The sequence below is a fragment of the Oncorhynchus clarkii genome, chromosome 12 (genome assembly GCF_045791955.1).
Source record: "Oncorhynchus clarkii lewisi isolate Uvic-CL-2024 chromosome 12, UVic_Ocla_1.0, whole genome shotgun sequence".
In the NCBI taxonomy this organism is placed as follows: Eukaryota; Metazoa; Chordata; class Actinopteri; order Salmoniformes; family Salmonidae; genus Oncorhynchus; species Oncorhynchus clarkii.
In genome coordinates, this window is record NC_092158.1 from 99,352,623 (window position 1) to 99,377,604 (window position 24,982).

General features: G+C 46.6%; 1 protein-coding gene across 5 annotated transcripts in view; it reads left to right on the top strand.

The window, feature by feature from the left end:
* Positions 1-20,372, top strand: part of LOC139421733 (4-aminobutyrate aminotransferase) — a 59,924-nt gene extending 39,552 nt beyond the window's left edge. For 2 of the 5 annotated variants that reach the window (XR_011635672.1, XR_011635674.1), the window contains exons 6-17: positions 1,566-1,615; positions 2,293-2,373; positions 3,016-3,108; positions 6,152-6,214; positions 7,950-8,013; positions 11,795-11,943; positions 13,074-13,211; positions 14,139-14,306; positions 14,951-15,097; positions 17,793-17,904; positions 18,388-20,001; positions 20,054-20,372. Coding sequence is in view for 2 of the 5 variants with exons in the window: in XM_071172851.1 (XP_071028952.1) it covers positions 1,566-1,615; positions 2,293-2,373; positions 3,016-3,108; positions 6,152-6,214; positions 7,950-8,013; positions 11,795-11,943; positions 13,074-13,211; positions 14,139-14,306; positions 14,951-15,097; positions 17,793-17,904; positions 18,388-18,509 (1,187 nt within the window). In the remaining 3 variants the exon portion in view is untranslated. Of the gene's footprint in view, positions 1-1,565; positions 1,616-2,292; positions 2,374-3,015; positions 3,109-6,151; positions 6,215-7,949; positions 8,014-11,794; positions 11,944-13,073; positions 13,212-14,138; positions 14,307-14,950; positions 15,098-17,792; positions 17,905-18,387 lie in introns of all 5 variants that reach the window. The other 3 variants (XM_071172851.1, XM_071172853.1, XR_011635673.1) reach the window with 2 other exon arrangements.
* Positions 20,373-24,982: the final 4,610 nt, after the last annotated feature.

Consider the following 24,982-nt stretch of genomic DNA (forward strand, 5'->3'; position numbering starts at 1 on the left):
CACAGCCCCGTGGCTATACACCCGGTGCACTTTCCGTCAAAGTGCACACACAATCACAACCTTCAAAGAGCAACCTGCTTTGCTGCCTCACTCTAAACTAAGCTCGAAGTCCTCATGCTAGTATCTGGGTATGAAGCCAGGCTGCATGTCATGTTGTATAGTTTTGCTGGCTAAAACAGCTGTCATAGAGAACCACATGTTTTTCACCCAGATTATACATTCTTTGTGTTAACTGACCTGGGTTCAAACACTATTTTAAATACAATGTATTCGCTTGATTGCGGTGGCCTGGCTTTAACGGACCAATCGAATGGCTCTAAAATACAAAAACCCCGCCCATCTGGCGCTCCAGGCAGGCTAAAGCGAATTCTAAAAGTATTCGGGAAAATATCAAATAGTATTTGAACCCAGGTGTGTTGGGAAAGTGGTAGGTTAGGATGATGAGGCTCTATAACTTCAGGGCCTGTATCCACACAGTGTCTCAGAGTCAGACTGCTGATCCAGGATCATTAAGAATAAGAATATATCGACCAGGGCTCTCCAACCCTGTTTCAGGAGGGTATCTGTCCCTGTAGGTTTCAGGAGGGTATCTGTTCCTGGAGAGGTTTCAGGAGGGTATCTGTTCCTGTAGAGGTTTCAGGAGGGTATCTGTTCCTGTAGAGGTTTCAGGAGGGTATCTGTTCCTGTAGAGGTTTCAGGAGGGTATCTGTTCCTGTAGAGGTTTCAGGAGGGTATCTGTTCCTGTAGGTTTCAGGAGGGTATCTGTTCCTGGAGAGGTTTCAGGAGGGTATCTGTTCCTGGAGAGGTTTCAGGAGGGTATCTGTTCCTGGAGAGGTTTCAGGAGGGTATCTGTTCCTGTAGAGGTTTCAGGAGGGTATCTGTTCCTGTAGAGGTTTCAGGAGGGTATCTGTTCCTGGAGAGGTTTCAGGAGGGTATCTGTTCCTGGAGAGGTTTCAGGAGGGTATCTGTTCCTGGAGAGGTTTCAGGAGGGTATCTGTTCCTGTAGAGGTTTCAGGAGGGTATCTGTTCCTGGAGAGGTTTCAGGAGGGTAGCTGTTCCTGTAGAGGTTTCAGGAGGGTAGCTGTTCCTGTAGAGGTTTCAGGAGGGTATCTGTTCCTGTAGAGGTTTCAGGAGGGTATCTGTTCCTGTAGAGGTTTCAGGAGGGTATCTGTTCCTGTAGAGGTTTCAGGAGGGTATCTGTTCCTGGAGAGGTTTCAGGAGCATATCTCTCCAGGAACAGAGTTGGAGAGCCCTGAGATAGATAGATCCTAGATCAGCACTTCTACTTTGAGACTCTTTGTGGATTTGTGCCCTGCTGTCTGAGGGGTTCTCTCTTCTCGTACTGGCCCCTAGTGGTGGTAACTGGAACTGCTATGCAGGTCTTTATATAAGGCTGATGGTACAGTCAAACACTGTAGTGTTTCATATGCTACATCAGTGGGAATCAGTCTTCTACACTAGTTGGTTAGGTTATAGCTTGTGTTTGACTCCATTGGGTTCAAATGGTTTAGTTATAATGAAGTGGTGACAGGAATTGTAATATTTCTCTTTATTTTCTCTTTCAGGATACAACCATCCCTCACTCATTAAAGTGATGTCCAACCCCAACAATATGGTAGGGAGGAGGGGAGGGAGGGAGGGAGGGAGGGAGGGGGGGAGGGAGGGAGGGAGGGAGGGGGGGAGGGAGGGGAGGGAGAGGGAGGGAGGGAGGGAGGGAGGAGGGGAATGCGTTATGTGGGTAAAATGGGGAGGGAGGGAGGGAGGGGGGAGGGAGGGAGAGAGGGAAGGAGGGAGGAGGGGAATGCGTTATGTGGGTAAAATGCTGTAACACAGAATATATTTTTTAGAAATATCCCATGATGCTAGTGACTGTTCATTACTGCTTAGCACTTACTAACATCATGTATTCACTTTACTTTAATAAAATATTTAAGTTGTTGTGTATGTTACATTAGTTTAATTTGATGACTTTATTGTTTCATTCCAAGTCATCATCTCATCACTACAGAGCTGTTGCCTCTGCTGTCTGACAAAATCACTATTTCAGTAGTCCTTCACAGTAAATAAGGCTTTATGACTGCTGAATACCAACTATCAATCACTCAGACCATGTATTTTCAGGTAGAGATACCTTTGCTGCTCTCTATGAGCTCACAGAGACAAACGAAATGGAATCTCTCAGCACTAACTGGTATTGGAAACCAATCACAAGACATTGGAGTTGAACATCTCTCCTCAGGTTTATCTGACAGTCCTGCTGAGTTCCCCATGTTTACCTCTTTCTCCTCTCAGAGTGCGTTTGTGAACAGGCCAGCTCTTGGGATCATGCCACCAGAGAACTTTCCAGAAAAGCTGGCAGAAAGCCTTCTCTCAGTGAGACACACACACACACACACACACACACACAACACAACACAACACAACACACACACACACAACACACAACACAACACACAACTTCCCCCATTTAAAAAGACCAGAAACTAACCAGTGATGGATTCCAGCTGGACCCCACTACTGTAGACTGACTTCCTCCCATTTAAATAGACCAGACACTAACTAGTGATGTGATTCCAGCTGGACCCCACTACTGTAGACTGACTTCCTCCCATTTAAATAGACCAGACACTAACTAGTGATGTGATTCCAGCTGGACCCCACTACTGTAGACTGACTTCCTCCCATTTAAATAGACCAGACACTAACTAGTGATGTGATTCCAGCTGGACCCCACTACTGTAGACTGACTTCCTCCCATTTAAATAGACCAGACACTAACTAGTGATGGATACTAGCTGGACCCCATTTAAATAGACCAGACACTAACTAGTGATGTGATTCCAGCTGGACCCCATTTAAATAGACCAGACACTAACTAGTGATGTGATTCCAGCTGGACCCCACTACTGTAGACTGACTTCCTCCATTTTGTTGATGGTGCAATCCTTCTGACTGGATACCATCCACAATGCTCCTTCTCTCTCCTCCCCACTTCCCCTCTCCTCCTCTGTCCAGGTTGCTCCTAGTGGTATGAGCCGTGTTCAGACCATGGCCTGTGGATCCTGCTCCAATGAGAATGCATATAAAGCCATGTTCATCTGGTACAGAGTGAGTACACACACTGAGTCTACAAAACATTAAGAACACCTACTCTTTCAATCAAATATATTTCTAAAGCTCTTTTTTTTTTTACATCAGCCGATGTCACAAAGTGTTTAAACATGACATAGACTGACCAGGTGTTATACATGACATAGACTGACCAGGTGTTATACATGACATAGACTGACCAGGTGTTATACATGACATAGACTGACCAGGTGTTAAACATGACATAGACTGACCAGGTGTTAAACATGACATAGACTGACCAGGTGTTATACATGACATAGACTGACCAGGTGTTAAACATGACATAGACTGACCAGGTGTTAAACATGACATAGACTGACCAGGTGTTATACATGATATAGATGACATAGACTGACCAGGTGTTATACATGATATAGATGACATAGACTGACCAGGTGTTATACTTGACATAGACTGACCAGGTGTTATACATGACATAGACTGACCAGGTGTTATACATGACATAGACTGACCAGGTGTTAAACATGACATAGACTGACCAGGTGTTATACATGATATAGATGACATAGACTGACCAGGTGTTATACATGACATAGACTGACCAGGTGTTAAACATGACATAGACTGACCAGGTGTTATACATGATATAGACTGACCAGGTGTTAAACATGACATAGACTGACCAGGTGTTATACATTATATACATGACATAGACTGACCAGGTGTTATACATGACATAGACTGACCAGGTGTTATACATGACATAGACTGACCAGGTGTTATACATGATATAGACTGACCAGGTGTTAAACATGACATTGACTGACCAGGTGTTATACATGACATTGACTGACCAGGTGTTATACATGACATAGACTGACCAGGTGTTATACATGATATAGATGACATAGACTGACCAGGTGTTATACATGACAGACTGACCGGGTGTTAAACATGACATGGACTGACCAGGTGTTATACATGGTACAGATGACATAGACTGACCAGGTGTTAAACATGACATAGACTGACCAGGTGTTATACATGATATAGATGTCATAGACTGACCAGGTGTTATACATGACATAGACTGACCAGGTGTTATACATGATATAGATGACATAGACTGACCGGGTGTTAAACATGACATAGACTGACCAGGTGTTATACATGATATAGATGTCATAGACTGACCAGGTGTTATACATGACATAGACTGACCAGGTGTTATACATGATATAGATGACATAGACTGACCGGGTGTTAAACATGACATAGACTGACCAGGTGTTATACATGACATAGACTGACCAGGTGTTAAACATGACATAGACTGACCAGGTGTTATACATGACATAGACTGACCAGGTGTTATACATGACATAGACTGACCAGGTGTTATACATGATATAGACTGACCAGGTGTTAAACATGACATAGACTGACCAGGTGTTATACATGACATTGACTGACCAGGTGTTATACATGACATAGACTGACCAGGTGTTATACATGATATAGATGACATAGACTGACCAGGTGTTATACATGACAGACTGACCGGGTGTTAAACATGACATGGACTGACCAGGTGTTATACATGGTATAGATGACATAGACTGACCAGGTGTTAAACATGACATAGACTGACCAGGTGTTATACATGATATAGATGTCATAGACTGACCAGGTGTTATACATGACATAGACTGACCAGGTGTTATACATGATATAGATGACATAGACTGACCGGGTGTTATACATGACATAGACTGACCAGGTGTTATACATGATATACATGACATAGACTGACCAGGTGTTATACATGACATAGACTGACCAGGTGTTATACATGATATACATGACATAGACTGACCAGGTGTTATACATGACATAGACTGACCAGGTGTTATACATGACATAGACTGACCAGGTGTTAAACATGACATAGACTGACCAGGTGTTATACATGACATAGACTGACCAGGTGTTATACATGACATAGACTGACCAGGTGTTATACATGACATAGACTGACCAGGTGTTATACATGACATAGACTGACCAGGTGTTAAACATGACATAGACTGACCAGGTGTTATACATGATATTGATGACATAGACTGTTATACATGACATGAACTGACCAGGTGTTATACATGATATAGATGACATAGACTGACCAGGTGTTATACATGACATAAACTGACCAGGTGTTAAACATGACATAGACTGACCAGGTGTTATACATGATATAGACTGACCAGGTGTTAAACATGACATAGACTGACCAGGTGTTATACATGATATACATGACATAGACTGAGGTGAATCCAGGTGAAAGATATGATCCCTTATTGATGTCACTTTGTTAAATCCACTTCAATCAGTGTAGATGAAGGGGAGGAGACCTGGTTAAAGATGAAGGGGAGGAGACCTGGTTAAAGATGTTTAAGCCTTGAGACAACTGAGACATGGGTTGTCTATGTGTGCTATTCAGAGGGCAAGACAAAATATTCAAGTGTCTTTGAACGGGGTATGGTAGTAGGTGTCAGGCACACCAGTTTGAGTGTCAAGAACTGCAACGCTGCTGGGTTTTTCACACTCAACAGTTTCCTGTGTGTATTAAGAATGGTCCACCACCCAATGGACATCCAGCCAACTGGACACAACTGTGGGAAGCTTTGGAGTCAACATGGGCCAGAATCCATCCCTGTGGAACACTTTCGACACCTTGTAGAGTCCAATGCCCCGACAAATTGACACTTTTCTGAGGGCAAAAGGAGGTGCAACTCAATATTAGGAAGGTGTTCTTAATGTTTTGTTCACTCAGTGTCTATATTGATATACACAATATCTACTCAATATAAGCAGAATATATATACAATATAGATGAAACTCTACCATGTTCAGCTGAGACAATCCACGTTATATAGTCAATATATTTACAAAATGTACTGTATACAACTGGACACAATTGAAACATAGTATATCGTCTGTCTGTCTGTCTGTCTGTCTGTCTTGTCTGTCTGTCTGTCTGTCTGTCTGCCTGTCTCAGAATAAGGAGAGAGGCCACAACATCCCCTCTGATGAAGACATGAGCTCCTGTATGATCAACCAGGTGGGTGAAATCTGTTTTCTTCCTGGTATGTACGGGATACACATGGTGCACGTCGTCCAATCAAATGCTGACTGGGAGGTTCCTTCTGGACAATGCAACAACAATAAGAACTTTTAAAAGATATGAATAGGAACATAAAGGAAATGTCTCAGTAGAATAAACATTTTAATATCAGTATAATCCAGGAAGGTATTTACACATGTATTGGGGAATGGAGGGGCTGAGGGGCAGTGTATAAACTGAGCAGTATAATCTGGTGTGTGTGTGCGTGTCTGTGTGTGCGTGTCTGTGAGTGTGTGTCTGTGAGTGTGTGTCTGTGAGTGTGTGTCTGTGAGTGTGTGTCTGTGAGTGTGTGTCTGTGTGTGCGTGTCTGTGTGTGTGTGTGCGTGTCTGTGTGTGTGTGCGTGTCTGTGTGTGCGTGTCTGTGAGTGTGTGTCTGTGAGTGTGTGTCTGTGTGTGCGTGTCTGTGTGTGTGTGCGTGTCTGTGTGTGTGTGCGTGTCTGTGTGTGCGTGTCTGTGAGTGTGTGTCTGTGTGTGCGTGTCTGTGTGTGTGTGCGTGTCTGTGTGTGTGTGTCTGTGAGTGTGTGTCTGTGTGTGCGTGTCTGTGTGTGTGTGCGTGTCTGTGTGTGTGTGCGTGTCTGTGTGTGCGTGTCTGTGTCTGTGTGTGTCTGTGTGTGTGTGCGTGTCTGTGTGTGTGTGCGTGTCTGTGTGTGTGTGCGTGTCTGTGTGTGTGTGCGTGTCTGTGTGTGCGTGTCTGTGTGTGTCTGTGTGTGTCTGTGTGTTAAGATGTGGAGAATCAGAGCAGGCTATGACCGGTGTTCATCATCACGTTCCTCTTGACTATTCTTTAGCCACACTAAAAACACTCTCCCCCCTCTCCTCTCTCTCTTGTTCTCTCCTCTCTCTCTCTCTCTCTCTCTCTCTCTCTCTCTGTCTCTCTCTCTCTCCCCCTCCACTCCCTTGTTCTCTCTGTCCTCCCTCATTCTCTCTCTCCTCCGTCCTCTCTCCCTTGTTCTCTCTCCCCCTCTCCTCTCTCTCTTGTTCTCTCCCCCCTCTCCTCTCTCTCTTGTTCTCTCCTCTCTCTCTCTCTCTCTGTCTCTCTCTCTCTCCCCCTCCACTCCCTTGTTCTCTCTGTCCTCCCTCATTCTCTCTCTCCTCCGTCCTCTCTCCCTTGTTCTCTCCCCCCTCTCCTCTCTCTCTTGTTCTCTCCCCCCTCTCCTCTCCTCCCCCCTATCCTCCCCCCTCTCCTCTCTCCCTTGTTCTCTCCCCCCTCTCCTCTCTCTCTTGTTCTCTCCCCCTCTCCTCTCTCCCTTGTTCTCTCTCCCCCTCTCCTCTCTCCCTTGTTCTCTCTCCCCCTCTCCTCTCTCCCTTGTTCTCTCTCCCCCCTCTCCTCTCTCCCTTGTTCTCTCTCCTCTCTCCCTTGTTCTCTCTCCCCCTCTCCTCTCTCCCTTGTTCTCTCTCCCCCCTCTCCTCTCTCCCTTGTTCTCTCCCCCCTCTCCTCTCTCCCTTGTTCTCTCCCCCCTCTCCTCTCTCCCTTGTTCTCTCTCCCCCTCTCATCTCTCTATTGTTCTCTCCCCCCTCTCCTCTCTCTCTTGTTCTCTCCCCCCTCTCCTCTCCCCTCTCCTCTCTCCCTCTCCTCTCTCCCCCCTCTTCTCTCCCCCCTCTCCTCTCTCCCCCCTCTCTTCTCTCCCTTGTTCTCTCTCCCCCCTCTCCTCTCTCCCTTGTTCTCTCTCAGAGTCCTGGCTGTCCAGACTTAAGCATCCTGTCATTTATGGGTGGATTTCATGGCAGAACAATGGGTCAGTAAGGTTAAATATCTTACACATCTTATTGTTGAATGAAAGTAACATAACAGACCTGCCTCATCAGGAGGTGGCTTTGCAGTGTATTGGTTGGAAGAAATCGCCATCCATCGTGAGACACACAAAGACCTAAAAGACATGGCTTCTAGTCACCTTACACTCCCAGAAGCTGCTCGTAGGAGCTGTTTTACAGACCTAGACACTGAAATCCAAAATGACAGAGTTTGGTGCACATTCTGTCATGCTGGCGGGCAACTTTAATGAAGACTGGCTGGGTAGCAAAACAACTGTCATGCTGGTGGGCGACTTCAATGAAGACTGGCTGGGTAACCGAGCAACTGTCATGCTGGTGGGCGACTTCAATGAAGACTGGCTGGGTAACCGAGCAACTGTCATGCTGGTGGGCGACTTCAATGTGCACCATGAAGACTGGCTGGGTAGCCGAGCAACTGTCATGCTGGTGGGCGACTTCAATGTCCACCATGAAGACTGGCTGGGTAGCAAAACAACTGTCATGCTGGTGGGAGACTTCAATGAAGACTGGCTGGGTAGCCGAACAACTGTCATGCTGGTGGGAGACTTCAATGAAGACTGGCTGGGTAGCCGAGCAACTGTCATGCTGGTGGGCGACTTCAATGAAGACTGACTTCAATGTCCACCATGAAGTCTGGCTGGGTAGCCGAACAACTGTCATGCTGGTGGGCGACTTCAATGTGCACCATGAAGACTGGCTGGGTAGCAAAACAACTGTCATGCTTGTGGGAGACTTCAATGAAGACTGGCTGGGTAGCCGAACAACTGTCATGCTGGTGGGAGACTTCAATGAAGACTGACTGGGTAGCCGAGCAACTGTCATGCTGGTGGGAGACTTCAATGTCCACCATGAAGTCTGGCTGGGTAGCCAAACAACTGTCATGCTGGTGGGAGACTTCAATGAAGACTGGCTGGGTAGCCGAGCAACTGTCATGCTGGTGGGAGACTTCAATGTCCACCATGAAGACTGGCTGGGTAGCCAAACAACTGTCATGCTGGTGGGCGACTTCAATGTCCACCATGAAGACTGGCTGGGTAGCAAAACAACTGTCATGCTGGTGGGAGACTTCAATGAAGACTGGCTGGGTAGCCGAACAACTTTCATGTTGGTTGCTGGGCCTGACAGCTTGCAAGCTGCTTAGGCCTACAACAGATTGTGGTTACTCCAACCAGAGGAGATCAAATCCTCGACCACATCATGACTGACCTTCCGGCTGTTTCTACAACACTCGACAACCTGGGCACCTCGAACCACAACCCTGTCCTAGTAAACATCATGACTGACCTTCCGGCTGTTTCTACAACACTCGCCAACCTGGGCACCTCGGACCACAACCCTGTCCTAGTAAACATCATGACTGACCTTCCGGCTGTTTCTACAACACTCGCCAACCTGGGCACCTCGAACCCCAACCCTGTCCTAGTAAACATCATGACTGACCTTCCGGGTGTTTCTACAACACTCGCCAACCTGGGCACCTCGAACCCCAACCCTGTCCATGTAAAGCTTGATCTGCCTGCATACAGAGACAATACTTACAAGAGGAAAGTGTGACAATACAACAAAGCATCCACTGACTGGCAGAAAGTCTTCTCTGAGGAAGATAACGGAGAAGATATATGACTAGATCACTGACATCACCCATGATGCCACGGAGCAATTCATCCCGAGCAGAACTGTCACCAGAAAGCCTGGGGGGGGGAGAATGGTTTGACGAAAGACCAAGAGAGCTGCAAGGACCAAGAAACGTCGCCTTTTATTTCCCCCAACAGCTAAAAGAAGATAGAATCTGCCGCCAACAAGCAGCAGTTTGTCCAGGACAGACACATTCAACCAGACTGAGAAGCTAGAAGGAACCGGGATATCAAACTCACAAAGGAACTCACTGATAAAACCATAAGCAGCAAGAGATGGTGGAGGCTCGTCCCTCTCTGGAAGAGCTGCTAACTCGGATATCTCTGTCATCATACATGGGGACAAAGCAGTAGTCTGCTAACTCTGATATCTCTGTCATCATACACCACCACGTAACACATCATACATGGGGACAAAGCAGTAGTCTGCTAACTCGGATATTTCTGTCTTCATACATGGGGACAAAGCAGTAGTCTGCTAACTCTGATATCTCTGTCATCATACATGGGGACAAAGCAGTAGTCTGCTAACTCTGATATCCCTGTCATCATACATGGGGACAAAGCAGTAGTCTGCTAACTCTGGTATCTCTGTCATCATACATGGGGACAAAGCAGTAGTCTGCTAACTCTGGTATCTCTTTCATCATACATGGGGACAAAGCAGAAGTCTGCTAACTCTGATATCTCTGTCATCATACATGGGGACAAAGCAGTAGTCTGCTAACTCGGATATCCCTGTCATCATACATGGGGACAAAGCAGAAGTCTGCTAACTCTGATATCCCTGTCATCACACATGGGGAATCCCACTGTTCCCCTACTGTCCTGTCTGTTCCTCTACTGTCCTGTCTGTTCCCCTACTGTCCTGTCTGTTCCCCTACTGTCCTGTCTGTTCCCCTACTGTCCTGTCTGGTACCCTACTGTCCTGTCTGGTCCCCTACTGTCCTGTTTGTTCCCCTACTGTCCTGTCTGCTACCCTACCCTATCCACCATCGTGAGGACTGCCCTATCCTGATCCACCATCCTGAGGACTGCCCTATCCTGATCCACCATCCTGAGGACTGCCCTATCCTGATCCACCATCATGAGGACTGCCCTATTCTGATCCACCATCCTGAGGACTGCCCTATTCTGATCCACCATCCTGAGGACTGCCCTATCCTGATCCACCATCCTGAGGACTGCCCTTTCCTGATCCACCATCATGAGGACTGCCCTATTCTGATCCACCATCCTGAGGACTGCCCTATCCTGATCCACCATCATGAGGACTGCCCTATCCTGATCCACCATCCTGAGGACTGCCTATTCTGATCCACCATCCTGAGGACTGCCCTATCCTGATCCACCATCCTGAGGACTGCCCTATCCTGATCCACCATTCTGAGGACTGCCCTTTTCTGATCCACCATTCTGAGGACTGCCCTATTCTATCCACCATCCTGAGGACTGCCCTTTTCTGATCCACCATTCTGAGGACTGCCCTATCCTGATCCACCATCCTGAGGACTGCCCTATTCTGATCCACCATTCTGAGGACTGCCCTATCCTGATCCACCATTCTGAGGACTGCCCTATCCTGATCCACCATTCTGAGAACTTCCTGATCCACCATCCTGAAGACTTCCCTATTCTATCCACCATTCTGAGAATTTCCTGATCCACCATCCTGAAGACTTCCCTTTTCTGATCCACCATTCTGAGGACTTCCTGATCCACCATCCTGAGAACTTCCTGATCCACCATTCTGAGAACTTCCTGATCCACCATTCTGAGGACTTCCTGATCCACCATTCTGAGAACTTCCTGATCCACCATTCTGAGAACTTCCTGATCCACCATTCTGAGAACTTCCTGATCCACCATTCTGAGGACTTCCTGATCCACCATTCTGAGGACTGCCCTGATCTATCCTGATTTTTTTTATTTTTTATTATTTAACCTTTATTTAACTAGACAAGTGAGTTAAGATCCACCACCCTGCGCTCTCATTTAGTTTTGCGGTAGCATAACAAAATGTAAGCTCGCCAGATCAGGATGCTCGAACGAGGGTAGGACTGCCCCACTCCTTTAAAACAACATCTCACGGTGTCTGATCTGTTTTCAGGTTGCTTGGCAACGACGCACTCCAAGGCCATCCACAAGCTGGATGTGCCGTCATTTGATTGGCCGATCGCTCCCTTCCCTAAACTGAAGTACCCTCTGGAGGAGTTCACACGGGAGAACGCACAGGAAGAGGCCCGCTGCCTGGAGGAGGTGTGTGTGTGCGTGTGTGTGTGTGTGTGTGTGTGTGTGTGTGTGTTAGGATTTAATATTTTCCTGAGAATCTACCAATTTTCCCGGTATTCCCATTCAAACTGGAAGTTCTATTTTAAAAGCATGTAATACCAGCCCATAAACAAATCTGACATGATTATACTACTGTAAATGGAGAAATACACATGATTATACTACTGTAAATGGAGAAATAGACACGTGATTATACTACTGTAAATGGAGAAATAGACATGTGATTATACTACTGTAAATGGGGAAATAGACACGTGATTATACTACTGTAAATGGGGAAATAGACACGTGATTATACTACTGTAAATGGGGAAATAGACACGTGATTATACTACTGTAAATGGGGAAATAGACACGTGATTATACTACTGTAAATGGGGAAATAGACACGTGATTATACTACTGTAAATGGAGAAATAGACACGTGATTATACTACTGTAAATGGAGAAATAGACACGTGATTATACTACTGTAAATGGAGAAATAGACACGTGATTATACTACTGTAGATGGAGAAATAGACACGTGATTATACTACTGTAAATGGAGAAATAGACACGTGATTATACTACTGTAAATGGAGAAATAGACACGTGATTATACTACTGTAAATGGAGAAATAGACACGTGATTATACTAGTGTAAATGGAGAAATAGACACGTGATTATACTACTGTAAATGGAGAAATAGACACGTGATTATACTACTGTAAATGGAGAAATAGACACATGATTATACTACTGTAAATGGAGAAATAGACACGTGATTATACTACTGTAAATGGAGAAATAGACACGTGATTATACTACTGTAAATGGAGAAATAGACACGTGATTATACTACTGTAAATGGAGAAATAGACACATGATTATACTACTGTAAATTGAGAAATAGACACATGATTATACTACTGTAAATGGAGAAATAGACACGTGATTATACTACTGTAAATAGAGAAATAGACACATGATTATATTACTGTAAATGGAGAAATAGACACATGATTATACTACACTGTGTGTGTGTGTGTGTGTGTGTGTGTGTGCGTGTGTGCGTGTGTGCGTGTGTGCGTGTGTGTGTGTGTGTGTGTACCAGGTAGAGGACCTGATAGTTCAGTGGCGTCAGAAGGGCCGGCCGGTGGCTGGGATAGTGATAGAACCCATCCAGGCTGAGGGAGGAGACAACCACGCAACACCGGACTTCTTCAAGAAGCTACGGAACATCGCACGCAAGGTTGGCTGGAGGGGAGGGAGGAGAGTGTGGAGGGGGGGGAGGGGGGAGTCATACACAAGGTAGTCTGGAGAGAGACCGAGGAGAGTGTGGAGGGGGGGAGAGTCATACACAATATTTAGTCTGGAGGGAGGGAGGGAGGGGGGGAGAGAGTGTGAAGGGGAGGAGAGTCATACACAAGGTTGGCTGGAGAGAGAGTGAGGAGAGTGTGGGGGGGGAGTCATACACAAGGTTGGCTGGAGAGAGAGGGAGGGAGGGAGGGAGGGTCATACACAAGGCAGGGCTGGAGATGGGAGGGAGGGAGGGAGAGTCATACACAAGGTTGGCTAGGGAGGGAGGGAGGGAGGGAGGGAGAGAGGGTAGAGACAGGGAGGGAGGGAGGGAGGGAGAGTCATACACAAGGTTGGCTAGGGAGGGAGGGAGGGAGGGAGGGAGGGAGGGAGGGAGAGTCATACACAAGGTTGGCTAGGGAGGGAGGGAGGGAGAGTCATACACAAGGTTGGCTAGGGAGGGAGGGCGGGAGGGAGCGAGAGAGAGTCATACACAAGGTTGGCTAGGGAGGGAGGGAGGGAGGGAGGGAGAGAGAGAGAGAGAGTCATACACAAGGTTGGCTAGGGAGGGAGGGAGGGGGAGGGAGGGAGGGAGAGTCATACACAAGGCAGGGCTGGGAAATCTAGCCAAAATCTCATATCCCGATAACGATACATATCACGAAATAGCACATTTTCTGTAAATTCTATGAATAAATAGTTGATATAAAATTACCACATGTAAAGGCCTATTTCTATCGTTTCATATTATCGTCACACGTTATATATCGTCATATCGCCCCAGCCCTAACACGTGGTAGTCTAGGGTGACACTGAAATAAAGTCCATCCATCCATCATGGAAGGAACAAAACATCTTCCCCTCCTCCCTCCTCTCTCAGCATGGCAGCGCGTTCCATGTGGATGAGGTGCAGACAGGGGGAGGAACTACGGGGAAGTTCTGGGCTCATGAACACTGGGGGATGGACGACCCTGCTGACATCGTCTCCTTCAGCAAGAAGATGCTCACTGGAGGTTTTTACCATAAAGACGAGCTGCAGGCAGACAAGGTAACACACACACAGGAGTATAAGGCACACACAGGACACAGACATGCACACACACACTTTGTTTACATGTAGAAGGTATAACCTTATTATGGCTGTGTGTGTCTTCTTTCCCAGGCCTACCTCATTGTGGCTGTGTGTGTCTTCTTTCCCAGGCCTACCTCATTATGGATGTGTGTGTCTTCTTTCCCAGGCCTACCTCATTGTGGCTGTGTGTGTCTTCTTTCCCAGGCCTACCTCATTGTGGCTGTGTGTGTCTTCTTTCCCAGGCCTACCTCATTGTGGCTGTGTGTGTCTTCTTTCCCAGGCCTACCTCATTATGGATGTGTGTGTCTTCTTTCCCAGGCCTACCTCATTGTGGCTGTGTGTGTCTTCTTTCCCAGGCCTACCTCATTGTGGCTGTGTGTGTCTTCTTTCCCAGGCCTACCTCATTGTGGCTGTGTGTGTCTTCTTTCCCAGGCCTACCTCATTGTGGCTGTGTGTCTTCTTTCCCAGGCCTACCTCATTGTGGCTGTGTGTGTCTTCTTTCCCAGGCCTACCTCATTGTGGCTGTGTGTGTTTTCTTTCCCAGGCCTACCTCATTGTGGCTGTGTGTGTCTTCTTTCCCAGGCCTACCTCATTGTGGCTGTGTGTGTTTTCTTTCCCAGGCCTACCGTATCTTCAACACGTGGATGGGGGACCCGTCTAAGAACCTGTTCCTGGCTGAGGTTCTGAACGTGATCCGCCGAGAGAACCTTCTGGAGGAGGTGACCCGCTCTGGAAAGACTCTGCTACAGGGACTCTACCAACTACAGGTACTAGAGACTCTACCAACTACAGGTACTAGAGACAGAGACTCTACCAACTACAGGTACTAGAGACTCTACCAACTACAGGTACTAGAGACTCTACCAACTACAGGTACCAGAGACTCTACCAACTACAGGTACTAGAGACTCTACCAACTACAGGTACCAGAGACTCTACCAACTACAGGTACCAGAGACTCTACCAACTACAGGTACCAGAGACTCTACCAACTACAGATACCAGAGACTCTACCAACTACAGGTACCAGAGACTCTACCAACTACAGGTACCAGAGACTCTACCAACTACAGGTACTAGAGACTCTACCAACTACAGGTACTAGAGACAGAGACTCTACCAACTACAGGTACTAGAGACAGAGACTCTACCAACTACAGGTACTAGAGACTCTACCAACTACAGGTACTAGAGACTCTACCAACTACAGGTACCAGAGACTCTACCAACTACAGGTACTAGAGACTCTACCAACTACAGGTACCAGAGACTCTACCAACTACAGGTACCAGAGACTCTACCAACTACAGGTACCAGAGACTCTACCAACTACAGGTACCAGAGACTCTACCAACTACAGGTACTAGAGACTCTACCAACTACAGGTACCAGAGACTCTACCAACTACGGGTACCAGAGACTCTACCAACTACGGGTACCAGAGACTCTACCAACTACATGTACCAGAGACTCTACCAACTACAGGTACCAGAGACTTTACCAACTACAGGTACTAGAGACAGAGACTCTACCAACTACAGGTACAAGAGACTCTACCAACTACAGGTACCAGAGACTCTACCAACTACAGGTACCAGAGACTCTACCAACTACAGGTACTAGAGACTCTACCAACTACAGGTACTAGAGACTCTACCAACTACAGGTACTAGAGACTATACCAACTACAGGTACCAGAGACTGAGACTCTACCAACTACAGGTACCAGAGACAGAGACTCTACCAACTACAGGTACTAGAGACTCTACCAACTACAGGTACTAGAGACAGAGACTCTACCAACTACATGTACAAGAGACTCTACCAACTACAGGTACCAGAGACTCTACCAACTACAGGTACCAGAGACTCTACCAACTACAGGTACTAGAGACTCTACCAACTACAGGTACTAGAGACTCTACCAACTACAGGTACTAGAGACTCTACCAACTACAGGTACCAGAGACTCTACCAACTACAGGTACCAGAGACTCTACCAACTACAGGTACCAGAGACTCTACCAACTACAGGTACTAGAGACTCTACCAACTACAGGTACTAGAGACTCTACCAACTACAGGTACTAGAGACTATACCAACTACAGGTACCAGAGACTGAGACTCTACCAACTACAGGTACCAGAGACAGAGACTCTACCAACTACAGGTACTAGAGACTCTACCAACTACAGGTACTAGAGACAGAGACTCTACCAACTACATGTACAAGAGACTCTACCAACTACAGGTACCAGAGACTCTACCAACTACAGGTACCAGAGACTCTACCAACTACAGGTACTAGAGACTCTACCAACTACAGGTACTAGAGACTCTACCAACTACAGGTACTAGAGACTCTACCAACTACAGGTACTAGAGACTCTACTAACTACAGGTACCAGAGACTCTACCAACTACAGGTACTAGAGACAGAGACTCTACCAACTACAGGTACTAGAGACAGAGACTCTACCAACTACAGGTACCAGAGACAGAGACTCTACCAACTACAGGTACCAGAGACAGAGACTCTACCAACTACAGGTACCAGAGACAGAGACTCTACCAACTACAGGTACCAGAGACAGAGACTCTACCAACTACAGGTACTAGAGACTCTACCAACTACAGGTACTAGAGACTCTACCAACTACAGGTACCAGAGACTCAACCAACTACAGGTACTAGAGACTCTACCAACTACAGGTACTAGAGACAGAGACTCTACCAACTACAGGTACTAGAGACAGAGACTCTACCAACTACAGGTACTAGAGACAGAGACTCTACCAACTACAGGTACTAGAGACTGAGACTCTACCAACTACAGGTACTAGAGACAGAGACTCTACCAACTACAGGTACCATAGACAGAGACTCTACCAACTACAGGTACCAGAGACAGAGACTCTACCAACTACAGGTACCAGAGACAGAGACTCTACCAACTACAGGTACTAGAGACTCTACCAACTACAGGTACTAGAGACAGAGACTCTACCAACTACAGGTACTAGAGACTCTACCAACTACAGGTACCAGAGACTCAACCAACTACAGGTACTAGAGACTCTACCATCTACAGGTACCAGAGACTCTACCAACTACAGGTACCAGAGACTCTACCAACTACAGGTACTAGAGACTCTACCAACTACAGGTACTAGAGACGGAGACTCTACCAACTACAGGTACTAGAGACAGAGACTCTACCAACTACAGGTACTAGAGACAGAGACTCTACCAACTACAGGTACTAGAGACAGAGACTCTACCAACTACAGGTACTAGAGACAGAGACTCTACCAACTACAGGTACTAGAGACAGAGACTCTACCAACTACAGGTACTAGAGACAGAGACTCTACCAACTACAGGTACTAGAGACAGAGACTCTACCAACTACAGGTACCAGACATGTTGTGTGCATGCTAACGTCTGTACCACTCCTTCAGGACCAGTACCCTAACCTGTTGAGCAGTGCACGGGGACAGGGGACATTCTGTGCCATCGACATCCGTGATGACGCCACACGCAACAGCATCATCCTCAAAGCCCGGGACAAGGGTAAGACACACTACTCACACACACACACAGGTGGATTGATAGGCATACACCCGTGTACAAACACACAACCCACAGATATGGATGGACAGGTAGATAGAGAGAAACACCTGTGTACACACTCCTATACACACTCCTATACACACTCCTATACACACTCCTATACACACTCCTATACACACTCACATACACACTCCCATACACACTCCCATACACACTCCCATACACACTCCCATACACACTCCCATACACACTCCCATACACACTCACATACACACTCCCATACACACTCCCATACACACTCCCATACACTCCTATACACACTCACATACACACTCACATACACACTCATATACACACACCTATTCACAGTCCACGCTGGTGATCTTCTGTGTAACCTCTCATCTTCTCTGTGTGTCTCCCAGGTGTTCTGCTGGGTACACACTCCTTCTGTGTAACCTCTCCTCTTCTCTGTGTGTCTCCCAGGTGTTCTGCTGGGTGGCTGTGGAGATCGGTCCATCCGGTTCCGCCCTGCTCTGGTGTTTAAAGAGTACCATGTTCACATGTTCCTGAACGTGTTCAGCGACGTCCTGGCAGAACACAACTAGAACGCTGCCCCCCGGTACCGTCCGTCCACACTGGACTGGGGCCAAAACACCAACATAGGGCCGAGACCAACTGGGGACGCGGTGTAGGAGAGAGGGAAGCACGAGAGTCTTAACCTATAACAGAGGTTCACACAGTAACACATACACTTAAAAGGGATGCTACGGGATTTTGGCAATGAAGCCCTTTTTATTTTCTCCTTCCCCAGAGTCAGATGATACTCGTGGATACCATTTTTTTTATGTTATCTGTGTGCTGTTTGAAAGAAGTTGCTAACTAGCGCAATTGCTAACTAGCGCTAGCGCAATTGCTAACTAGCGCTAGCGCAAATGCTAACTAGCGCTAGCGCAATTGCTAACTAGCGCTAGCGCAATTGCTAACTAGCATTAGCGCAATGACTGGAAACGTTGGCTCGTGAAACTACCTCTAACTTCCTTCAACCTGAACACAGAGACATAAAACTGGTATCCAGGAGTTTATCTGACTCTGGGGAAGTAGATAATTGAATTTGTCCCATTGCTTACGTGGCAGTCCTAGCATTCCTCATGTCCCAGTAATGTCCTAATGATACGCCTGCAAAAAGGCACAAAGCACAAAACATAGTCTTATTTTAGGTCATATCACATAAACCCTCCAACTCTATAACAGATGAAGGCACAGCGAGATATTTCGAAAACAAACACACCTAACAGGAGTGGTTATCAGCAAGCTAATCTAAACCAGGTTGTAATGATACAAAATGGCCGCCGCACGCCGATTTTTAAACAGAACAATTATGTTTCCTTTTTGGGGTTGAGATAAATCCAAGTCAGACATTTGGGATTTTGTGAAGGGAGAATATTATATTAGACGATGTAGTGTGTCTGCATGTTGTTGTTCCTGAACTTCCTTTGGGGTTGAAGGAATGGAGAACTGGGTTCCAGACTCACTGTACGTCAGGGCTAACAGTCTAATTTAAACCCCTACTTATTAACACACAACCATACTTACCTACAGATATACCCATGTTTAAATTGGAGGCGGGTTTTTTTTTTGCAGTCAGGACCGCTAATATAAAAAGATGTATTATATTTGTTGACTTGTTTGGGACGTAGTCGTATTAGAGTGCATCTTGCCATATTCATCGGGTTTCCTCGTGAAACGACTGGACTCATTGTTGATGTACAGCACAAGGTGTCGACGTTGTTCTGAATGCCTGTTGTTTGTTTTTTTTAAATGTTGTGGACAGGTTGAAATAGCAGCAGTAGCACCAAGGAGACGGCTTCAGCATCAGCACTGTAGAAGCTTTATAATATGGCCATGATGATGATGATGATGATGATGACAGTGGTGATGATGACAGTGGTGATGATGATGATGACAGTGGTGATGATGACAGTGATGATGATGATGATGACAGTGGTGATGATGACAGTGATGATGATGATGATGACAGTGGTGATGATGACAGTGATGATGATGATGATGATGATGATGACAGTGATGATGATGACAGTGGTGATGATGACAGTGATGAGGATGATGATGACAGTGGTGATGATGACAGTGATGATGATGACAGTGATGATGATGATGACAGTGATGATGATGACAGTGATGATGATGACAGTGATGATGACAGTGATGATGATGATGATGACGATGACAGTGATGATGATGACGATATCTGTCTTGTTAACCAGCCCAATCAGTATTGTATAGAGAGCTGATTTCCTGTTAACCCTTAACAACAGTAGAAGCATTGCTATGTTTGTTTACATTGTTCCGTGAGGTTAAAGGTTATTGCAGATCTCTTAATTATTGTTGTCTATGAAGCATCCTCTTTATGTATCCTAAAATAAAAACCAGAATCACATTTTAATGAATTCCCCTGGAGTTTGTGTCTTCCTTTATCATATGGTTCTGTTTTGGCCTGGCCTACAACAATGGAGAGGGCTGTAAGTGTGTGTTCCTTTATCATATGGTTCTGTTTTGGCCTGGTCTACAACAATGGAGAGGGGTGTAAGTGTGTGTCGTGATGGTTTCAACCAAACATTTATTTTAACAGCCCCATTCTTCTTTCATAGGACAACAAAAAGTCAACATATTTAATGTGTTTTAAAAACAGCAGCTTTATTTTTCTTTACCCGAACCAGGAACTGAGTTCAAGCAGTAGCTTGTTGATTGGTTGTTGAGTCAACAATTTGACAAAAATAAACATTCTACAAACGTCAGTCAATAACAATAAGATCCGAGCTTTCCTAATGAAACGTTTTCACCTGACACAGGGACACTGAGGATTCATACCAAAATCCTGGAGAGAGGGACTCAGTGTGTTAGACACAGGGACACTGAGGATTCATACCAAAACCCTGGATAGAGGGGCTCAGTGTGTTAGACACAGGAACACTAAGGATTCATACCAAAACCCAAAACCCTGGATAGAGGGACTCAGTGTGTTAGACACAGGAACACTGAGGATTCATACCAAAACCCTGGATAGAGGGGCTCAGTGTGTTAGACACAGGGACACTGAAGATTCATACCAATCCCAAACCCCCAAACCCTGGAGAGAGGGACTCAGTGTGTTAGACACAGGAACACTGAGGATTCATACCAAAACCCTGGATAGAGGGACTCAGTGTGTTAGACACAGGAACACTGAGGATTCATACCAAAACCCAAAACCCTGGATAGAGGGGCTCAGTGTGTTAGACACAGGGACACTGAGGATTCATACCAAAACCCTGGATAGAGGGGCTCAGTGTGTTAGACACAGGGACACTGAGGATTCATACCAAACCCAAAACCCTGAATAGAGGGGCTCAGTGTGTTAGACACAGGGACACTGAGGATTCATACCAAAACCCTGGATAGAGGGACTCAGTGTGTTAGACACAGGAACACTGAGGATTCATACCAAAACCCTGGATAGAGGGACTCAGTGTGTTAGACACAGGAACACTGAGGATTCATACCAAAACCCAAAACCCTGGATAGAGGGGCTCAGTGTGTTAGACACAGGGACACTGAGGATTCATACCAAACCCAAAACCCTGGATAGAGGGGCTCAGTGTGTTAGACACAGGAACACTGAGGATTCATACCAAAACCCAAAACCCTGGATAGAGGGGCTCAGTGTGTTAGACACAGGGACACTGAGGATTCATCCAAACCCAAAACCCTGGATAGAGGGGCTCAGTGTGTTAGACACAGGAACACTGAGGATTCATACCAAAACCCAAAACCCTGGATAGAGGGGCTCAGTGTGTTAGACACAGGGACACTGAGGATTCATACCAAACCCAAAACCCTGGATAGAGGGGCTCAGTGTGTTAGACACAGGGACACTGAGGATTCATACCAAAACCCTGGATAGAGGGGCTCAGTGTGTTAGACACAGGGACACTGAGGATTCATACCAAACCCAAAACCCTGAATAGAGGGGCTCAGTGTGTTAGACACAGGGACACTGAGGATTCATACCAAAACCCTGGATAGAGGGACTCAGTGTGTTAGACACAGGAACACTGAGGATTCATACCAAAACCCTGGATAGAGGGACTCAGTGTGTTAGACACAGGAACACTGAGGATTCATACCAAAACCCAAAACCCTGGATAGAGGGGCTCAGTGTGTTAGACACAGGGACACTGAGGATTCATACCAAACCCAAAACCCTGGATAGAGGGGCTCAGTGTGTTAGACACAGGAACACTGAGGATTCATACCAAAACCCAAAACCCTGGATAGAGGGGCTCAGTGTGTTAGACACAGGGACACTGAGGATTCATACCAAAACCCAAAACCCTGGATAGAGGGGCTCAGTGTGTTAGACACAGGGACACTGAGGATTCATACCAAACCCAAAACCCTGGATAGAGGGGCTCAGTGTGTTAGACACAGGGACACTGAGGATTCATACCAAACCCAAAACCCTGGATAGAGGGACTCAGTGTGTTAGACACAGGAACACTGAGGATTCATACCAAAACCCAAAAACCCTGGATAGAGGGACTCAGTGTGTTAGACACAGGGACACTGAGGATTCATACCAAAACCCTGGATAGAGGGGCTCAGTGTGTTAGACACAGGAACACTGAGGATTCATACCAAAACCCTGGATAGAGGGGCTCAGTGTGTTAGACACAGGGACACTGAGGATTCATACCAAACCCAAAACCCTGGATAGAGGGACTCAGTGTGTTAGACACAGGGACACTGAGGATTCATACCAAAACCCTGGATAGAGGGGCTCAGTGTGTTAGACACAGGGACACTGAGGATTCATACCAAACCCAAAACCCTGGATAGAGGGGCTCAGTGTGTTAGACACAGGAACACTGAGGATTCATACCAAAACCCTGGATAGAGGGGCTCAGTGTGTTAGACACAGGGACACTGAGGATTCATACCAAAACCCTGGATAGAGGGACTCAGTGTGTTAGACACAGGGACACTGAGGATTCATTCCAAAACCCAAAACCCTGGATAGAGGGGCTCAGTGTGTTAGAAACAGGGACACTGAGGATTCATACCAAACCCAAAACCCTGGATAGAGGGGCTCAGTGTGTTAGACACAGGGACACTGAGGATTCATACCAAACCCAAAACCCTGGATAGAGGGGCTCAGTGTGTTAGACACAGGGACACTGAGGATTCATACCAAACCCAAAACCCTGGATAGAGGGACTCAGTGTGTTAGACACAGGGACACTGAGGATTCATACCAAAACCCAAAACCCTGGATAGAGGGGCTCAGTGTGTTAGACACAGGGACACTGAGGATTCATCCAAACCCAAAACCCTGGATAGAGGGGCTCAGTGTGTTAGACACAGGAACACTGAGGATTCATACCAAAACCCAAAACCCTGGATAGAGGGGCTCAGTGTGTTAGACACAGGGACACTGAGGATTCATACCAAACCCAAAACCCTGGATAGAGGGGCTCAGTGTGTTAGACACAGGGACACTGAGGATTCATACCAAACCCAAAACCCTGGATAGAGGGACTCAGTGTGTTAGACACAGGAACACTGAGGATTCATACCAAAACCCAAAAACCCTGGATAGAGGGACTCAGTGTGTTAGACACAGGGACACTGAGGATTCATACCAAAACCCTGGATAGAGGGGCTCAGTGTGTTAGACACAGGAACACTGAGGATTCATACCAAAACCCTGGATAGAGGGGCTCAGTGTGTTAGACACAGGGACACTGAGGATTCATACCAAACCCAAAACCCTGGATAGAGGGACTCAGTGTGTTAGACACAGGGACACTGAGGATTCATACCAAAACCCTGGATAGAGGGGCTCAGTGTGTTAGACACAGGGACACTGAGGATTCATACCAAACCCAAAACCCTGGATAGAGGGGCTCAGTGTGTTAGACACAGGAACACTGAGGATTCATACCAAAACCCTGGATAGAGGGGCTCAGTGTGTTAGACACAGGGACACTGAGGATTCATACCAAAACCCTGGATAGAGGGACTCAGTGTGTTAGACACAGGGACACTGAGGATTCATTCCAAAACCCAAAACCCTGGATAGAGGGGCTCAGTGTGTTAGAAACAGGGACACTGAGGATTCATACCAAACCCAAAACCCTGGATAGAGGGGCTCAGTGTGTTAGACACAGGGACACTGAGGATTCATACCAAACACAAAACCCTGGATAGAGGGGCTCAGTGTGTTAGACACAGGGACACTGAGGATTCATACCAAACCCAAAACCCTGGATAGAGGGACTCAGTGTGTTAGACACAGGGACACTGAGGATTCATACCAAACCCAAAACCCTGGATAGAGGGGCTCAGTGTGTTAGACACAGGGACACTGAGGATTCATACCAAACCCAAAACCCTGGATAGAGGGGCTCAGTGTGTTAGACACAGGAACACTGAGGATTCATACCAAAACCCTGGATAGAGGGACTCAGTGTGTTAGACACAGGAACACTGAGGATTCATACCAAAACCCTGGATAGAGGGACTCAGTGTGTTAGACACAGGGACACTGAGGATTCATACCAAAACCCTGGATAGAGGGGCTCAGTGTGTTAGACACAGGGACACTGAGGATTCATACCAAACCCAAAACCCTGGATAGAGGGGCTCAGTGTGTTAGACACAGGGACACTGAGTATTCATACCAAAACCCTGGATAGAGGGGCTCAGTGTGTTAGACACAGGGACACTGAGGATTCATACCAAACCCAAAACCCTGGATAGAGGGGCTCAGTGTGTTAGACACAGGAACACTGAGGATTCATACCAAAACCCTGGATAGAGGGGCTCAGTGTGTTAGACACAGGGACACTGAGGATTCATACCAAAACCCTGGATAGAGGGACTCAGTGTGTTAGACACAGGGACACTGAGGATTCATTCCAAAACCCAAAACCCTGGATAGAGGGGCTCAGTGTGTTAGAAACAGGGACACTGAGGATTCATACCAAACCCAAAACCCTGGATAGAGGGGCTCAGTGTG